Below are 15,825 nucleotides of genomic sequence, written 5' to 3'. Positions count from 1 at the left end.
GCTCTGTATATAGAGGCCATAATATTATCTTACAAGTCCAGTTCTAGGAAACCATTCCGAAGATCAACAACCTCATTCTATTTACACTTGTTAATTAATGTCTGACATTTTTATTAACCTGTGACTCAGTCACAATCAATACTTTAAAATATAGTTCAACAATTATTTCCAAAGTGACGGAAATTATTTCATTGAACCAGATTCCGTGATTTTCTTCTCCTTATTATGACATAAATATTATTTGTCTATATAGGTTTGTATCTTTGAATCTTTTGGACCAATCCTTAAAAAGGTTCTACCCGGGTGGAGGCGGAACGAGCGGCTAGTAATTAATAAACTAAAACAAACTAAGAAAACAGGTTGTAAACCTATGTAAGGATACCCACGAATCAATTATGTGTCGTACATTATTTTATAGGCTGGTATTGTTTTGACGCGATATCTATAATTACGTCTTTATCAGAACGATTTACGCAGGCATGTAGGTGGTAAGTGCATAGTATATACATATATTTTTGCGATGAGTGCACTAAAATCAGTATTAAATTTCAACTTTGACATATTTCATAAAAGCTACTTGATGACAAAAGAGTTAAAAAGTAAAACTTTTAAATAATAAAACTTTTCTTCGTAAAAGTCATCTTTCACGCAAAAACAGTCGATCCCATCTGTATAAAATTTGGAGCAGAGATAGATAGTAGGGAAAGCATACAAACTATTTATTATTCAGATGCCACGCGAGTGACACCGCGGGATCAAACTATTGACAGTTAGATTTTTCATCATTAAATCGAAGTTAAACTACTAAACGTTTTAATAAGTTTTGCCACCGACGTCGATTTTAAGTTAAAATGAAAGAAAATTCTTATTATTTATTCGCTTAGATACTATGGAAGTCTGTGAGTTTTTCTATACATGACGCTAAAAGATCTCTATTTGATCATGGTGTCGTAAATTTCAAACGGATGTATCGATTTCGATACAGTTTCTTTTTCATTTGAAAGCAAGATTAAAGATGGGGGCCGCCACGATACATAAAATATAACATTTTTTCACAAGTGCCTCAATAACAATACAATTAAAAACTCTATACTCTGTATATCATAAACTATATCAAATTTTAAATTCAAGAAGGCCGACAACACAAAATGTGTTCAGAGCTTTTTTAAAATTTAATATAATAGATTAATGCAGTATGTATGTAAGTATGTATTACTATTTTATTATATAAGACATTAAAAAAAATTATAGAATTTTGAATATGTATTATTTTATACATTACACATACGCACTGTTTTATTATTATAAAATTATTACGTCGTTTTCACATCCGTCTGTCAGGACTACGTAAGTTGTAATTGAAAATCAGCATCAGATTCATACCTGGCGCAAGCTCAACTAAATCCTATTCTGGCGATGAGGGACCCACTATTATTACATGTTTTTTCTTTCTATTCTTTCAACACAATAACAAACAAGCAATTGACAGACATCATTAGTGAGCTACAAATTACCTAATTAAATGTGAATAAGTAAAAGTCACAGTAAAATTTTCATTTAAATATATTTAAAACCGAAATTCACCTACGACTACGACATACGAAGTGTCTAAAGTCTTTGTCATAAAAATGTTTCTTTGGTTCTTAACATAATTATCAAGGTTATCCATTTCATTATCTTTCTATCTATTTCATTATTAAGAGATCTCTTAATATTACGCATTGCAATGATTTAGAGTGACATATACCGCGCTAACACGAATATTCGTCGCAGTCCGCTAATGTAGGGTCAGCATGATACATATCGCGTCAAATGAGTTGATGGTTTCCACCTTTTAAAGTATGGATATGAAATTAAACATAGAAACGCGGAGCAATATCGTCTTAAAGATTTCCTTTCTCCTTCTCCTCCTCTGATTACAAATGATTAAATGGCGTCTTGAAAACTATTCTTTTTAAATCGTCCTAGTACATAGATATTTACCACCGGTTCGGAAACCAGTTTCTACAGAGCTGACCCGACAGAATCTCAGTTGATGCTATTTTCAAATATATTTTCACTATGATATCAAATATCTAAGTATGGAAACATTTCATGGATTCCAACTTACAAAAGACACGCACTTCGAAAAATGGTAGTGTTGGAAAAAGCATCTTATTCAGATATAGTTTCGATATCTGCCTACTCCGTAGAATAATTAAATAGGATATATACTATGAACGTAGCTAAAGTAGTCTAATGTAGCTAGTACATGTGATATTTTTTTCATATTGCGTAGATGCAGCACCGTAATACCTGCCATTTAAAGTATATTATGGCATACTTAGGTATATAATATATAAGATGTATGCAGTTATATGTCTATGGTGTAGACTTATTATCGAAGGCGAAGTGTGTTGCTTATTTCAGAGATAAAGCGTGAAACCCTTTTTTCAAGATGGCGCGGGACAGGGGCGGCGACCCCACAAACTAAAAGACTAACTAACTAATAATCCCCTTCCTACCTAGACATCCCTCAAATATCATCTGCATCCTCTGAGAAACACACGCTAAGACAAAAATTTATGGAGTACAGAGATCCATCATACCAACTCCACGTTTGGAACGATGATTAATCGAATTGGTTTATGGTCTACTTTAACTTATGTTTCTATTAAAACATTTATTTAAGGGTTATTAATGAATCCTACTAATCCTATCCTACTAATATTATAAATGCGAAAGTTTGTAAGGATGCGTGTGTGTTTGTTGCTCTTTCACGCAAAAACTACTAAACCGATTGCAATGAAATTTGATACGTAGATAGCTGAACGACTGGAATAGCATATAGACTTTTTATCCCGATATTCCTACGGGATAAGGACTTACGCGGGTGAAACCGCGGGGCGCAGCTAGTATTTTACAATCGGGTAAATAAATCGGTTAAAAATCGGGTAAAAGTAAAGGCGTAGGCGCACTTCACGTAAAATCTATCATACCCGTAGCGCTAGAAGGAGAGTAACGTTTTTCGTATATTTGATAATTAGTATGTATGTATTTTTTTGACATGGTTTATGTTAAATGGCATATGCATTGAATTATATCTAGTGCTTATATGACAATTATAGTTAACACAACGTAGGCGCCAATAATCTTGGTAGTTTTCTATTCTAGTTCATTGCTAGTTCACTTTTAATTTCTTTAGTTAATTGAAAAATACAGTGTAATAGCAACAATTACAATCGCTTCGAACAAAACACCACAACGCTAAATCGCGAGCTTAGTCAGATCGTGTCACGATGCGAACGGGTTTTGAGTCGGTGCGTCATGCTTTCCCGACAAAATGGCTCAAATGCACAGGCGATGGAGTAATAACGTATTCAGGCAACGAATGCCAGGATCTAAAAGCGATGTGTACGGTTCATCGAACGTCCGTCAAGGCCTCTGCGGGCGGTTGTTTGCGAGCAACTTCCATGTACTAATAACAGTGTGGCATGGCCTGCACGTCTACACTCAACAACTCATCGTAAATTTTTATTGCAGAACTGTCCCCTGATCGTACAAAGATAAACAAATGCAAGACAGGTTTTCTTTTCCTTGTCTTTCTTTCGTGTCCTAACAGAGCAATTATTTAGTATAAATACAAGATTATCCACATAACATGCAATCAATCTCATTATCACAGGCTATTAAAGTGGTGATCTTCAGATTTCAACTTTTCTGTGATAAATATACTCTATTATAGTGTATTGAATACAAGTCATAAATGTATATAAAAATATCTTATATGCTACGAAGTATGTGTTTAAATGAACAAGCATTTAAAAGTAATCTATTTGCATCACACTTGAACAAACAGATAAAACTGATATAAATATAGTACTGTATATTGGTAGATATATCAATGAAGATAGATATAATACATATATAAAATGTATGATAAAAAGTCTCATGTTATGCATCAATAAGCGATCAAAAAATATAATAACAATAAAAATTAATTGGCCAAATAAAAAAAAAATATGCATCATAAGCAAATTCTACTTTTGCATCGGTAATTAAAGAAGAAACTAAATAAAATATTCAATTATATTTGGCTTTCATTACTAGTCTTATTAATTAAAATAAATGGTATATTACGATAATGATAATTTTGTAGCCTTTACAACTAGAACAATAAAATAAATATTCTTTCCATTTATTAATATTTTGGAGAAAAGGGGTTAACAGAAATAAAAAATAAAATAATACTTTTGCAATGTCATAAAAATAAGATTCGCATGTGCCTTTTAAATATTATATCTATACAATACAAATTACAATTTTCGCAATGCTTATTGAATGGTAAACACATGAATCTATAATATAGCTTGTAAGGTTTAATATTATGGGTATATAGTAATATTTAAACCTATATATTCAATTATACATTACAATCATGTTTGTCTATGACGCAAAATACAAATATTTGAACACACAAAGAATAAGAATTTAAAGACCACCAAAACATGTTTAATTTTTTCCACATAGCTTGATCTAATGACGGAGATTTTAGTAAAAGTTTAGATAAATAATCCAATTACAAATTCTAACTGCATTCTTATTATTCAAGTTTTATGATTTTATTTTAATGGTAGTGCCAATTACGAATTTTCTTTGCTAGTAAGAAATTTATTGTATTCGTTTTTCAGTAAATAAGTATATATACCATCACACCTAATTTACAATAAATTCTTCATGGTGCAGACTATATGGATTCCTTGACTGACGATGTGTAACAAAGCATGTAACGAATCATGCATGATAATTTGATCAGATATCATATCAGAATAACATGAAATATTTCTCATCAATGCAATAAGTATTTACCGAAAACATCACATCAGCTGTCATTAGTCACGTCAATATTATAAAGTAGACTTGTGAAAAACCTAAACATTTTTTTTTACAAACTTTACAAATTAACCAAAGTATATAATTGATATTATATTCAGATAAGTTAAACTTCTTCGTTGGAAGTAATTATAATTTATCGATTTAGAATAAAGCGCAGACCTAATGCACGCTTACCTTCAGATAATTCCAAGTCCAATTCTGCTAATTTGTCTCTGATATCATCCGGAAGGTTTGATATGTCAAGACTCTGGTATATTATGTCAGCCATTATGAAACACAATATATTTTTCACACAAAATAAATAAAGTTCAACGACAACACTCTAGGACACCATCATGACACCTGGCCATCTTGAATTTTGAATACTTTCTGTCTGAAGTCTGAACTTCGAGTCTAGTTTCTGTTAATGACATACGAGGCGGACAGATGTCGCTGTTGTGAGATCAGTTAGATTTCTATGTCACTAAAATTCAATTTTTAGGATTCGGCTACACTATAGAAAACAGAAATATGGGTGTTTAATTATGTTTAAATATATGTCTTCTTTTATTTTAATACTGTTAAGTTACGGTCATTATTCACCATGACTACTATCAAAACATTTATTGAGAATGCCGTAAATAATTTAACGTAGCAATGTTGCCAACAAATATGATTTATGTACAGAACCACATTTTTACATTAATGTTTTTCATGAAAAAATTTGATTGATTGAAAAATCACATAATGAAATCAATATATGCATGCATATGGCAATGCTTGAGTGACCGAACTTTGTACGACATAGTTTTTTTATGTGTATTCTTGCCAGATCGATTTATCGCTCCCAAAATCGCATATCAAAATTTCATTAAATCATTTTAGCCGTTTCGAGATTTAGCTCATTCAATGGTAGCTATTAACATGTAGTTTTAATTTATGTTATATTAATAGAAAAATAGCTATTTAACACTAGTTTATTTCATAGCCTTAAACAGAAAAAGAAAACAAAAGTGTTTAAGAAATTAGAACGATATTAAATATCACTGACTTCGCTTTCGTGCTACAAACGTTAGTAACTAAGTATAGTGAGTCATTATTATGTGTAATTTTTGTTGTTGAAAACGTCTGTGGCAATTTTTTGCTATTATTGTCATCATCAGCCCATATAATTTTCCACTGCTGGGACACAGGCCTCTTATGAGGGTTCATGCCATAATCCACCACGCTGCCCATGTGCGGGTAGGCAGATGTCACATATTGTCGAACTTTTGTTTCTTGGATATGCCGATTTCCTCACGATGTTTTCTTTTGCCATTTTTAAACAGTGATGATGTTAACCACATGTGCAGATAAATTGAAAAATCAATGTATTTCCAGCTCACTCTGCCTTATCTTATTTTGAATCGATAAGGCGGAGATCGAGATTCTCGCCACTGAGTCACCACTGCTTTTTTTGATTATTCATTAATTTACTTTGAACAGCTACAAATACAAATTTATAATTGTGTGAATAGAAGGAAAAAAAATAAGTTCAGATACGTCTCTAGTATGTACGCCACCAAATGTAGACGTTGATGAGAAATTTCTGAACCATATAATTTAAAAGCTATATCTCTTTCTAATATTTTTAATGTGGATGTTAGTTTGTGGTTATTTACTCATATTCAATTTTGGAATCTGTTTATAAAGGTATCTGAGTAGACCGTTGTACATAAATTACATTTAGAGTCCACAGATAGTAGGGAAGAGTGTGTTTTCTATTGTTTTACTTGGAAAATTGATCCATAGACAACAAAGAATTCGTAGAAATAATTGGCCGATGGCAACATCTCTCGCTAAACGCTCGTCCACCAGGTGACGCTAGGCGCTTTCTTCTTACCGTCATTCTCAGCCTAGTTTTTCTTTTTATGTTCGTTTAGTGAGTAGTATAGTTGGCCGTTAAATTTATTCTTGTAATGGCTGCCACGCTAAAAGTGTAGTCTATTGGTTATGTCATGTTAAAACAGTCCGTACACAAGTGTGATAGACGAAAAAATCAACAAGTGTTCTGAACAATGATTGCTTGAAAGGTGTTTTACACTTATCTCCCTGGAACGTTTCTTCTTTCATGTTTCCTTTTTTAGGCATTTAAGTTATGGACTCCGAGTTTGTGTACTTTATATAACCAAAACATAATCTATGCTTCGCCAACAGTGTTTATTTGGACCATATTGAGTGTAAAGTGTACCGTCCAGAAATTAAATTATGGATCCGAGATCGTCATCTGCCCTGTTCAAAAGGGCTGAACAGTTGAAGAGATGGGAAGAATCTGACACTAACAAACAGTCGGCAATCCCAAAACGTGCTTCAAGAATACAATTCTCTTCTGGTATCGTGTTTTTAGCAGCGTGCACGGCTGGTGATAAAGATGAAGTGCAGCGCTTATTGAAATTAGGCGCTGATATAAACACTGCGAATGTTGACGGCCTGACAGCACTTCATCAGGTTAGTGTTTTATTGCTTATTTCTAAAATGTTTAATCCAATTTTTGTTGTTAAGCTTGCCAATTAACTGCTTATATTAGGAAGCAGTTTATTGACAGAACCAAAGTAATGAATACTTACTTGAGATTTTATAAACTTCAATTCAGAAGAAATGTCTGCTGAAATGAATAATATCTAAGTCTGTCTATTGTTACATAGTTGTATTTTTTATTAACCTTTGATGAGAATGCAATCGGTTGTTATTTCCTTATTAGAATATCCCAATTCTAACTAAATAATGAATTATTTTGTCTTAATCTATTTAGCGTTTATATAGCATGGTTCATGATAACCATTATGATTATGCTATTTATTTCTGAAATGTCTTACAATAAATATTAATAGTATTTGAAGGGGCAATGTTAATTTAACAAATATTGTTACGATATCAGACACATAATTACTTTGGCTAACCACAACAAATATTTACCTGTTCTCTAGACTTCAGGTTGTAGTAAATTCATATTTAAGAAGAGATTATTTACTTTATATCTAAGTAATTATTTTATATTATTACAAATATTATATATATATAATGTTATTGAGAAACATATATTTCTCAATCACATATTTATGATGAAAAAAAAACATGTTTATCATATTTTTTAATTTTTCACACAATGCCATCTTATCATATTATAATTACGTAAAGTTTGTTCTGTGGAATCCAAACATGTAGACGAATATGTAAGAAGATGACTGTACCTATAACATCCTTTAAAGTTATCCTGCTTTTGATAAATGACATATTACTATGTATTTAATCTCTATTAATATAATTTTCTACTAATGTATTTTTTTAATGTACTGAGCAAAATGTTTTATTAAATGACATGACAGTTCTGTTTGAAACAAGCACAAAAATAATAACTATGGAGTACTGGCTACTATGAGTCCAATCTGAAGGCCTTCACACATCCATTTTATACTTATGTTACACTGTGAAGTACAAATAATACTACATTATGTATATAAAATTTACTTAATTGAACCATAATACAGTGCTTATATTAATTATTAGTAGTCGGAATCAAAACAATACCTCAGTGTCAAGGTCAACTGCATTGGTGCAAACAACTAGTATTAATTCAAGCACAAATGATGTATATTACCAATGATTTTCCAAAAAATAAATTCAATACAAAATAACAAATGCAATACATATCATATTACAATGGGTGCCGGATTAGTCAATGGTCTGAGTAGCGATGGTCCGCTGCATTGACTAGCAAGTGAGAATATCAGTTCAGTTGTCAATAAAATTGCATACAGAATTAATTGTCAGGAGTATAGATTTGTTATACTCATGTGATTGTAAGAATGATATTCTAGAATAATTAATATGATGTGGTGTCAATTTACAATCAATTTCTTACTTTAATGTTAGATTTTGGACTAAAAAATCCTTTACCCTGGTTGCTGGCCTCTGCTGCCTATCCTGTACATTTACAAAAGCATAATTTAAAATTTATGGTAACAAATTTTAACCCCGATTTTATTATCTTATTTACATTTTTAAAGATTTAAACGACTACTATAAAATATATAAATGACTACTATAGACTATATATAATATGTTCATATTTTCTTAAAATAATTTAGTAGGTTTATATTATAGTACCAATTTTATCTTAAACTAGTATACTTGTCTATATCACTCAGGGATCATGTCTCAAATCTAATGATTTAAGAATTTTGAAATTGGTCCAATAGGTCCTGAGTGAATGTTAGTGTGCTCAAACAAAAAATTCTTCAGATTAATATTGTTAGTAAAGATATGAAGTTATTAGCAGAATATGTTTTGTGTGCATATGCATAACCTCATATTTCTTGCAAAATGTTGTGCGACTTGGAAGTAATGGACATAATATTTAGTTCGGCAAATATAATTCTAAATATATTAATAATCTGTTAACAATGTAATATATTGTTTGTTAAAATCACTACACACCTAATTTTTTCCTGTATTGATTTTTGTTATGTTTTGGTGTCAAAACCGCTTAAACAATTTGGATGAAATTTCGTTTGTAATCCGAGAAAGACCACAAAATACCGGGAAGGGCAACTATGCATTTAGAGCTCCATGACTGCCTTTTCCTTAGACTACGCGGGCGAGGATGCGGGCAGAAAGCTAGTTTGCAATTAACATATTATATATAAAGAAATTATGTTTCTGAGGTTCTTTATTTTCTCTCTATAACTACTGAACTGACGTTCAAAGTTGTTATGCCATTAGAATAATACATCGCTACTATGCGATATAACTTCGAAAACGAAAATCAATCGTTATTGAAATGCTCGAAGGATATTGAATGTTATAATGACATTTCACGTATAATTAATTGATACATAAAGGTCATTGACGTTCCTATTTTTAGTTGGGTCGCATAGAACCAGAGAACATAGTCTATTATTTTAGACGGCGGGTCAAGCGGCTAGTACTTAATGAAGAGAGTGATGAGTAAATTGTTCTTGCTTCACCGGCAGTGCTATGATAATTATGTAGTAATATTGGTATAAATAAATAATATAAATTTACTTCCGTGAATTCATGTCTAGCATCGTTGAGAATGCGGCACTGCATGTCACGTGCGTTAGGTTTAGCACTCGGAATAACTTTTGATTGTTTCGGCCGACCACTAAACGCCACTGGTCCAGATTTAGATTCTGACAGCGTCCATACTACTGTCCGAATGTATGGAAAACATTAGGATGTAATGCGTTAGATTTAAACTATAGATTCACTCAAAACGCAGTTGCCACAGTTCCGATATCACACTAATATTATAAATTCGAAAGTTTGTGAATATGCATGGATGTATGAATGGATGACGTATACATTTATGAATAACAACTGTCCCGCGATTATATCTGCAAACGAACCCGCAGGCAAAAAAGCAAATAATTCTATAACTCATGTGCTATTCTGGTTCATAAGCTAATAGCGTAATAAAACAAACATATATTCACATAATTGTAAATAGTAATGTAAATAATGTTTAAATTAAATTTATAAATAAATCTAATCCCAATCATAAAAAACAACAGGAAAAAAATGTATTGCTACTGTGATGTTGAATTAATTTTATTGACGGTAGTTTCAATTATGGTTCTTCGTCGTATCTTTAATTCTCATTTCGTTATTTCCGTGTTCGGATTTTTGTCTATAATGATATGTTTACATTTTTTATTTATTATAAGTAATTTCATAATGAATAAAAATTAGTTTTCCGTTACACGATACGTTTAGGAATCTTTTTCTAGTATTAATAATGGTTAATTGTATCTTAACGTTTAGGTAATTGTAACTGTAAGATACTCGAAAGATAATTTACTTCATTGTAGTTATATAAAGAGTTATTATAAGTTATTAGTTCACTTCATAAAACTTAAGCTCATTATATTTTTTGCATGTTTTGTAGATTATATATTTATAACTTCGTGTGACGCATTGCAATACGATATTTCAGTAAACTGAGTTGCATAACCAATACCATGCCGCAGTCCAGAAAGTTACACTTATCTTCCATATGTACATTAAGCTAGTCTAATGCATTAGCTAAATATATTGTATGATTCTCAACGTAAACTTTTCAACAATACATACTATGAATGCGTCATTGATTTCGTGGCGCTTTGCGTTGAAGTGTTCAAAGTAATTTAGTTTTATACGTTTACGTTCAAAGATTAGGGTTTTGCCTAAATCGATAATTATTAATTTATTAATGAAATTTCGTTTTTCTATCCGTCCCAATAATATTATATATATACCAAGACTAAGAGGTGACATTACATTATGCAATACATTGTAGGTACTATGATTGTTGATCGTATTGATACGATTGTTTATTTTTACTTAGAACTGTAGAACTAGGATGAGTTTTCTACTCGCGACTACGTCCGCGTGAACTACACTAACTTTGTGTCAAACATCGAAAGTATAGGACATGTTGAATGTTCAAAAAGTCTCAAATATTTTATCCTTATTTATTCATTTATTTACACAGTTCAATTCTTACATACTTACGTAACACCATCGATTTTTATCGATTCAGATATAAATAAATAACGATGTTTAATACAAACCCTTATTACTCCTAAACTAGGCTAGTATCCATAAATCCTTTCTTTATACAAGAAAAAAGGTATATGAGAGGGCAAGAAATATTGTGATTTTATTTATCGTAAGGCACTTTCTTAAACCATTATAAACATAGAACGTTAAATATAACGATATAAAAATTGTATAATGTATTATTATGTAGTTAAACTGAAAAAACTGAATCTTTATTTTTAGTTGAGATGTTAATATGTGAACTGTAACGACAATTTGCTCTTTAAATATTTATGATAGTTCGGTCAGATTTGTAAGTTACTTTTTGTCTGTAATGTTTTTGGCAATCATTCGGGCGCGGTCGACGTTCACGACCATGGGATTTATACCTACTATATTTAATAGTGTTCATGTTCAAGGTACAGTAACCGCGATAATATTTTAAACGAAATACTATAATATGTTTATTTTTCAGGCTAAAATGAATTGTAGTAGTATTAGGTTTCCACCACTCCCCTGAAATTTCTAGGTCTGATACTAGATTTGTGACCGCGTAGTTTAGGCCACACGGCTAAATGATGAGACAGACACACAGAGTTAGTTTCGCATTTATATTAGTGGGTATTTTAAACTCAAACGCGGAGTAAGAATGATAAGCGTTTGTAAACTAACTGTTATTCATGTTATATTTATAGTTTTTACATAACAATCTTTACAATTTTTCGTGCGAATATCGCTGCCTATAATAATATTAAGATGACGGAAGATTTATAATATTTTCGAGGCCTGACGTTTTATGCATCTGGTTGGTTTCCTATATTTGTAGTTTTACTATACCATACATCATATATCTTTTTAATTTTTACTACTAACAGCGATCGATTCGATCTTTTCCTCAAGGCACGTCGACGTTAGTAAAATTTAAACAGTTTTACAGTGAGCATTAAATAATTGTGCCACCTAATGACGTTAACCCAAAACTTTAGTGGCACAGAGTAAAGCCGTATAGTGTGTCAATTACCTATTGCGTCATCAGTTTTATAATTATGGTAAGATGCCGCTCGGGCTAACGCGGTCTGGTGCGGGGGAACAAATGGCTAAAGGGCGTGTCTTGAACTTATCTTCAACAATTCTAACAATTACCACACTTTAAAAAATATCTTATTTTATCATTCTATAAAAGTTTGGAAATGTTAATGAATATGACTTCTTTTGACCATACGTCTGATTTGTTTTGTTCTAGTACCTTCAAGCATGAGGTTTTCATGTTTCTGGGCGCCTGACCCAAATCTTTATTACACATTGGTAACTGCTAAAATTGAATACTTTTGCGATCATTTTCAGCAGATATTTTATGTTCTAAAATGGAATAGTAGAAATATCTCATGTTTTTTTACTTACTAATTAAAAACATTTACTTATTTACAGAAGTTCTGTTCTTTCGTAAACGTTACCATTCATTTGTGTAAGTAAAAAAAAATATATATATATTTAGTTAGTACTTGGTTGTATTATTTGGTTTATATTAATTATTCATTATTATTGTATACAGTTAAATATGCGTTTTTGCGATCACAATTTGAGTTATTATTTTGGCAGCGTTTGGTCACGGATGCGTTTTGTGTTCGTTCGGCGCGTGTTGTTTTATAATAGTATTTATAGTGCGCGATACTCATCTCATTAGATGGATACCGAAAATTAGGTCGATGACTCCGTGAACTTTTTATTCCATACATTGTTTCTAGGTTTTTATAATTATCGATTATTGATTATACTCTTGCGCATGTTTCGTAAATGTGATAATTTTCTTCAACTTACCTAATATAACGATGCGATGCCGTGTGTATTTATGTCGTAATATATCCTTTATTTATTTGTAGTGAAGTTAGTCTTGGAGACTAGTGTTGTATTTGTTTGGAGATTTGTGATTTCTTCGATAATTCGCTCGTTTTAAATAACAAATTAGATTTCAAATTTGTTGTAGAAAAATGTAAGTTTTCTTGAGGAACGTCTTGACGAACTGACGACAGCGGCTAGCTAAATATGTGCACGCCCCAATTTTATTGACCTGATACCTAAATGCACTGACTCGTACCAAAAATTTGATGCTGTCGTTGACCGACCTAAATATCTTGTGAAAAATGGTGTGTTGTTGAATGATATAGCGCCATACAAATTTAGAATAGGATATTTTTTCGAGGTCACGCTTGAGACAGCAGAGAGAGATCCGTTGATATTAGTTACGTCATAGGCTGCACACGCGCCTTGAATGTTTTATTTTAGTGTTAATTGTAGACGTAGGCACGGAGCTGACTGACGATTCCGGCTGTTACTTGGCAAGAGACTGTGTGTCTAATGAACACATACATACTATATTGTAGAACGTTATTTGTCAATTCAATTCAAAATTGAATCGATCCGTCATTATAATGTAATTCATTTGAAAATATGTCTATATATATATATATATATTTGCTATATTGTCTCCTTTATTCTAGCTTAAATAGCTATATGACGAGTTATTGTAATAAAACCTACACTAGCAAAATATTTTTAATTGTGATGTGTTTTTATGCATATCGCTAAACGAAATTATAATAATAGTAATAGCATAGGCGTACATAAGAATCGATTACATAGCTTTGAAATCATATGTTGTCAATAAACTAAAATTATATCGTCATAACTGTATATTCACTGGTGCAATCACAACATCCGGACTTTTGATAAATATCTCATAGTGCATGCTATATACCTAATGAGTAATGCTTTCAAATAAGTATTCATTATAGGTCTTTACAAATATTTTTCTTCACTGTTTTTGTCTGAAATAAAATACGCGTTGTTATGATTACTTTATAATTATGTGACTTTTTCTGAGGCATATTCAGTCGTATTTGGATATTTTAACTTACAACCGCACAGAGCGATATTTTTTGCAATGCGAATTTAATTTGTTTTTTTTTTATAAGTATGCCCTTTTTCACAAATGATTTATGCCCACTCTATCGTTGTATTAATTTCATTGTATTTGTGGCTTTGTCAACGTTAAGACGAGCAGTAACTATTGACATCTCACTCTGGGTACTTGCCAATGCTTATGTGCCCTTGAAAACATTGGCTCTACTTCTGGAACACAGTTGTCTTGTTAGTTATTATTGATGTTGCCGAAATAATTAATATGCAATTAGTCCTATAAGCTTAAATAACTTGATATATCCTTAACAAATTTCATTATGGACAGTGATATAAAATATTACTTTAGAATTCAGTATGCATTCATATTGCAGACATGTAAACGTAGAAGTATGTCACTGATAAATCTATTCGCCAATATCACAAGGAAGAGCTTCTGTGATAGCATTTCTGATATTAAATGAGAAATCTAGTGATTGCTGAGGTGGTGCGTATAGATATATTTATGCAGTCCAAACAATTTTACCGCAAACACCTCAGTTACATTGGCTAGAGCTCGCCTTTAGTGCCGCGACATGCGCCAGCGAACGTGGCACTGACCCTGCCAGGGTTCCGTACTGTTGCACAATACGTTCATGCACCATTGAAATGCATAAGTGCTATGCAAAGTTTTTGCGATTATCTTGTGTCCAGTAAGAAATAGGTATAAAGTATGCCCAACTCATCTATGCATCAATGTCGGTCCGTTATATTTGGACTTTGAAAATACTGCTTATAGCTTGCCAAAGCGAATTGAAATTTTATAAATTTGATCATATTCAGCTTTCTCTTTGTTTCGATCCGATTCCGCAGTAGCTAACTAAGCATTACAAGAACACAGCCTTCTAGAAAAAACAATTAAATCAATCAATCATTTGAAACGTCAGAAATGTATAATGACTACCCAATAAAAATTCCGTATGTGATCGCCGTTCAAGTATCTCGAGATGGTAGCATCAGGATTCAGAAACATTAGGTTGCTGTGTGAGCAATTGCAATTGTATTTGTCTTTATATAACATCCTGTGCCTTTGCGAATGATTTATATATAATACTACTGTTTCAGCGATTGGCGAATATGTAATTTATAACTGCGCGATGGTTCGACGGCAATTAAGTTCCGATATCGTATGTTTTGTGATCCTTATTCACTTAATTATTGCTGTCGACATTCTATTAATCGTTCATCCGAGACATGCACGAGACTGCTGCATGAATTATCTTAATTGAAGATGATTTTCACTTCCGATTATTAGGTCTCTCTTGTAATAAGCTGCAGTCTGAATTTTATTGAGAGATATTTGTCAAACCTGATTCGCATTAATATTAATGAATTCCTTGTCAGAAGTTTTATGTAATAATATATTATAGTTCGGCCGTTCATAGAATGCGTTCCTGACACATCGCGAATGAACTGACGACGTAACTTTGTAATGGC

General features: G+C 31.8%; 2 protein-coding genes across 11 annotated transcripts in view; one reads left to right on the top strand and one right to left on the bottom strand.

Moving 5' to 3' along the window:
- The window catches only part of LOC119835388 (disco-interacting protein 2), a 56,570-nt gene extending 51,319 nt beyond the window's left edge, over nucleotides 1-5,251 (bottom strand). For all 3 annotated transcript variants that reach the window (XM_038360137.1, XM_038360138.1, XM_038360139.1), the window contains exon 1: nucleotides 5,050-5,251. In XM_038360137.1, the coding sequence (XP_038216065.1) occupies nucleotides 5,050-5,143 (94 nt within the window). In that variant the 5' untranslated portion in view covers nucleotides 5,144-5,251. The remainder of the gene's footprint in view (nucleotides 1-5,049) is intronic.
- Nucleotides 5,252-6,700: 1,449 nt separating this feature from the next.
- The window catches only part of LOC119835415 (protein phosphatase 1 regulatory subunit 12A), a 39,875-nt gene continuing 30,750 nt past the window's right edge, over nucleotides 6,701-15,825 (top strand). For 7 of the 8 annotated variants that reach the window (XM_038360200.1, XM_038360198.1, XM_038360199.1 and 4 more), the window contains exon 1: nucleotides 6,701-7,341. In XM_038360200.1, coding sequence (XP_038216128.1) covers nucleotides 7,102-7,341 — 240 coding nt within the window. In that variant the 5' untranslated portion in view covers nucleotides 6,701-7,101. The remainder of the gene's footprint in view (nucleotides 7,342-15,825) is intronic. The other variant, XM_038360196.1, reaches the window with a different exon arrangement.

This window comes from Zerene cesonia, chromosome Z (genome assembly GCF_012273895.1).
Source record: "Zerene cesonia ecotype Mississippi chromosome Z, Zerene_cesonia_1.1, whole genome shotgun sequence".
In the NCBI taxonomy this organism is placed as follows: Eukaryota; Metazoa; Arthropoda; class Insecta; order Lepidoptera; family Pieridae; genus Zerene; species Zerene cesonia.
Note: the sequence above shows the minus strand (reverse complement) of the source record. Positions and strands in the feature narration are given on the sequence as shown.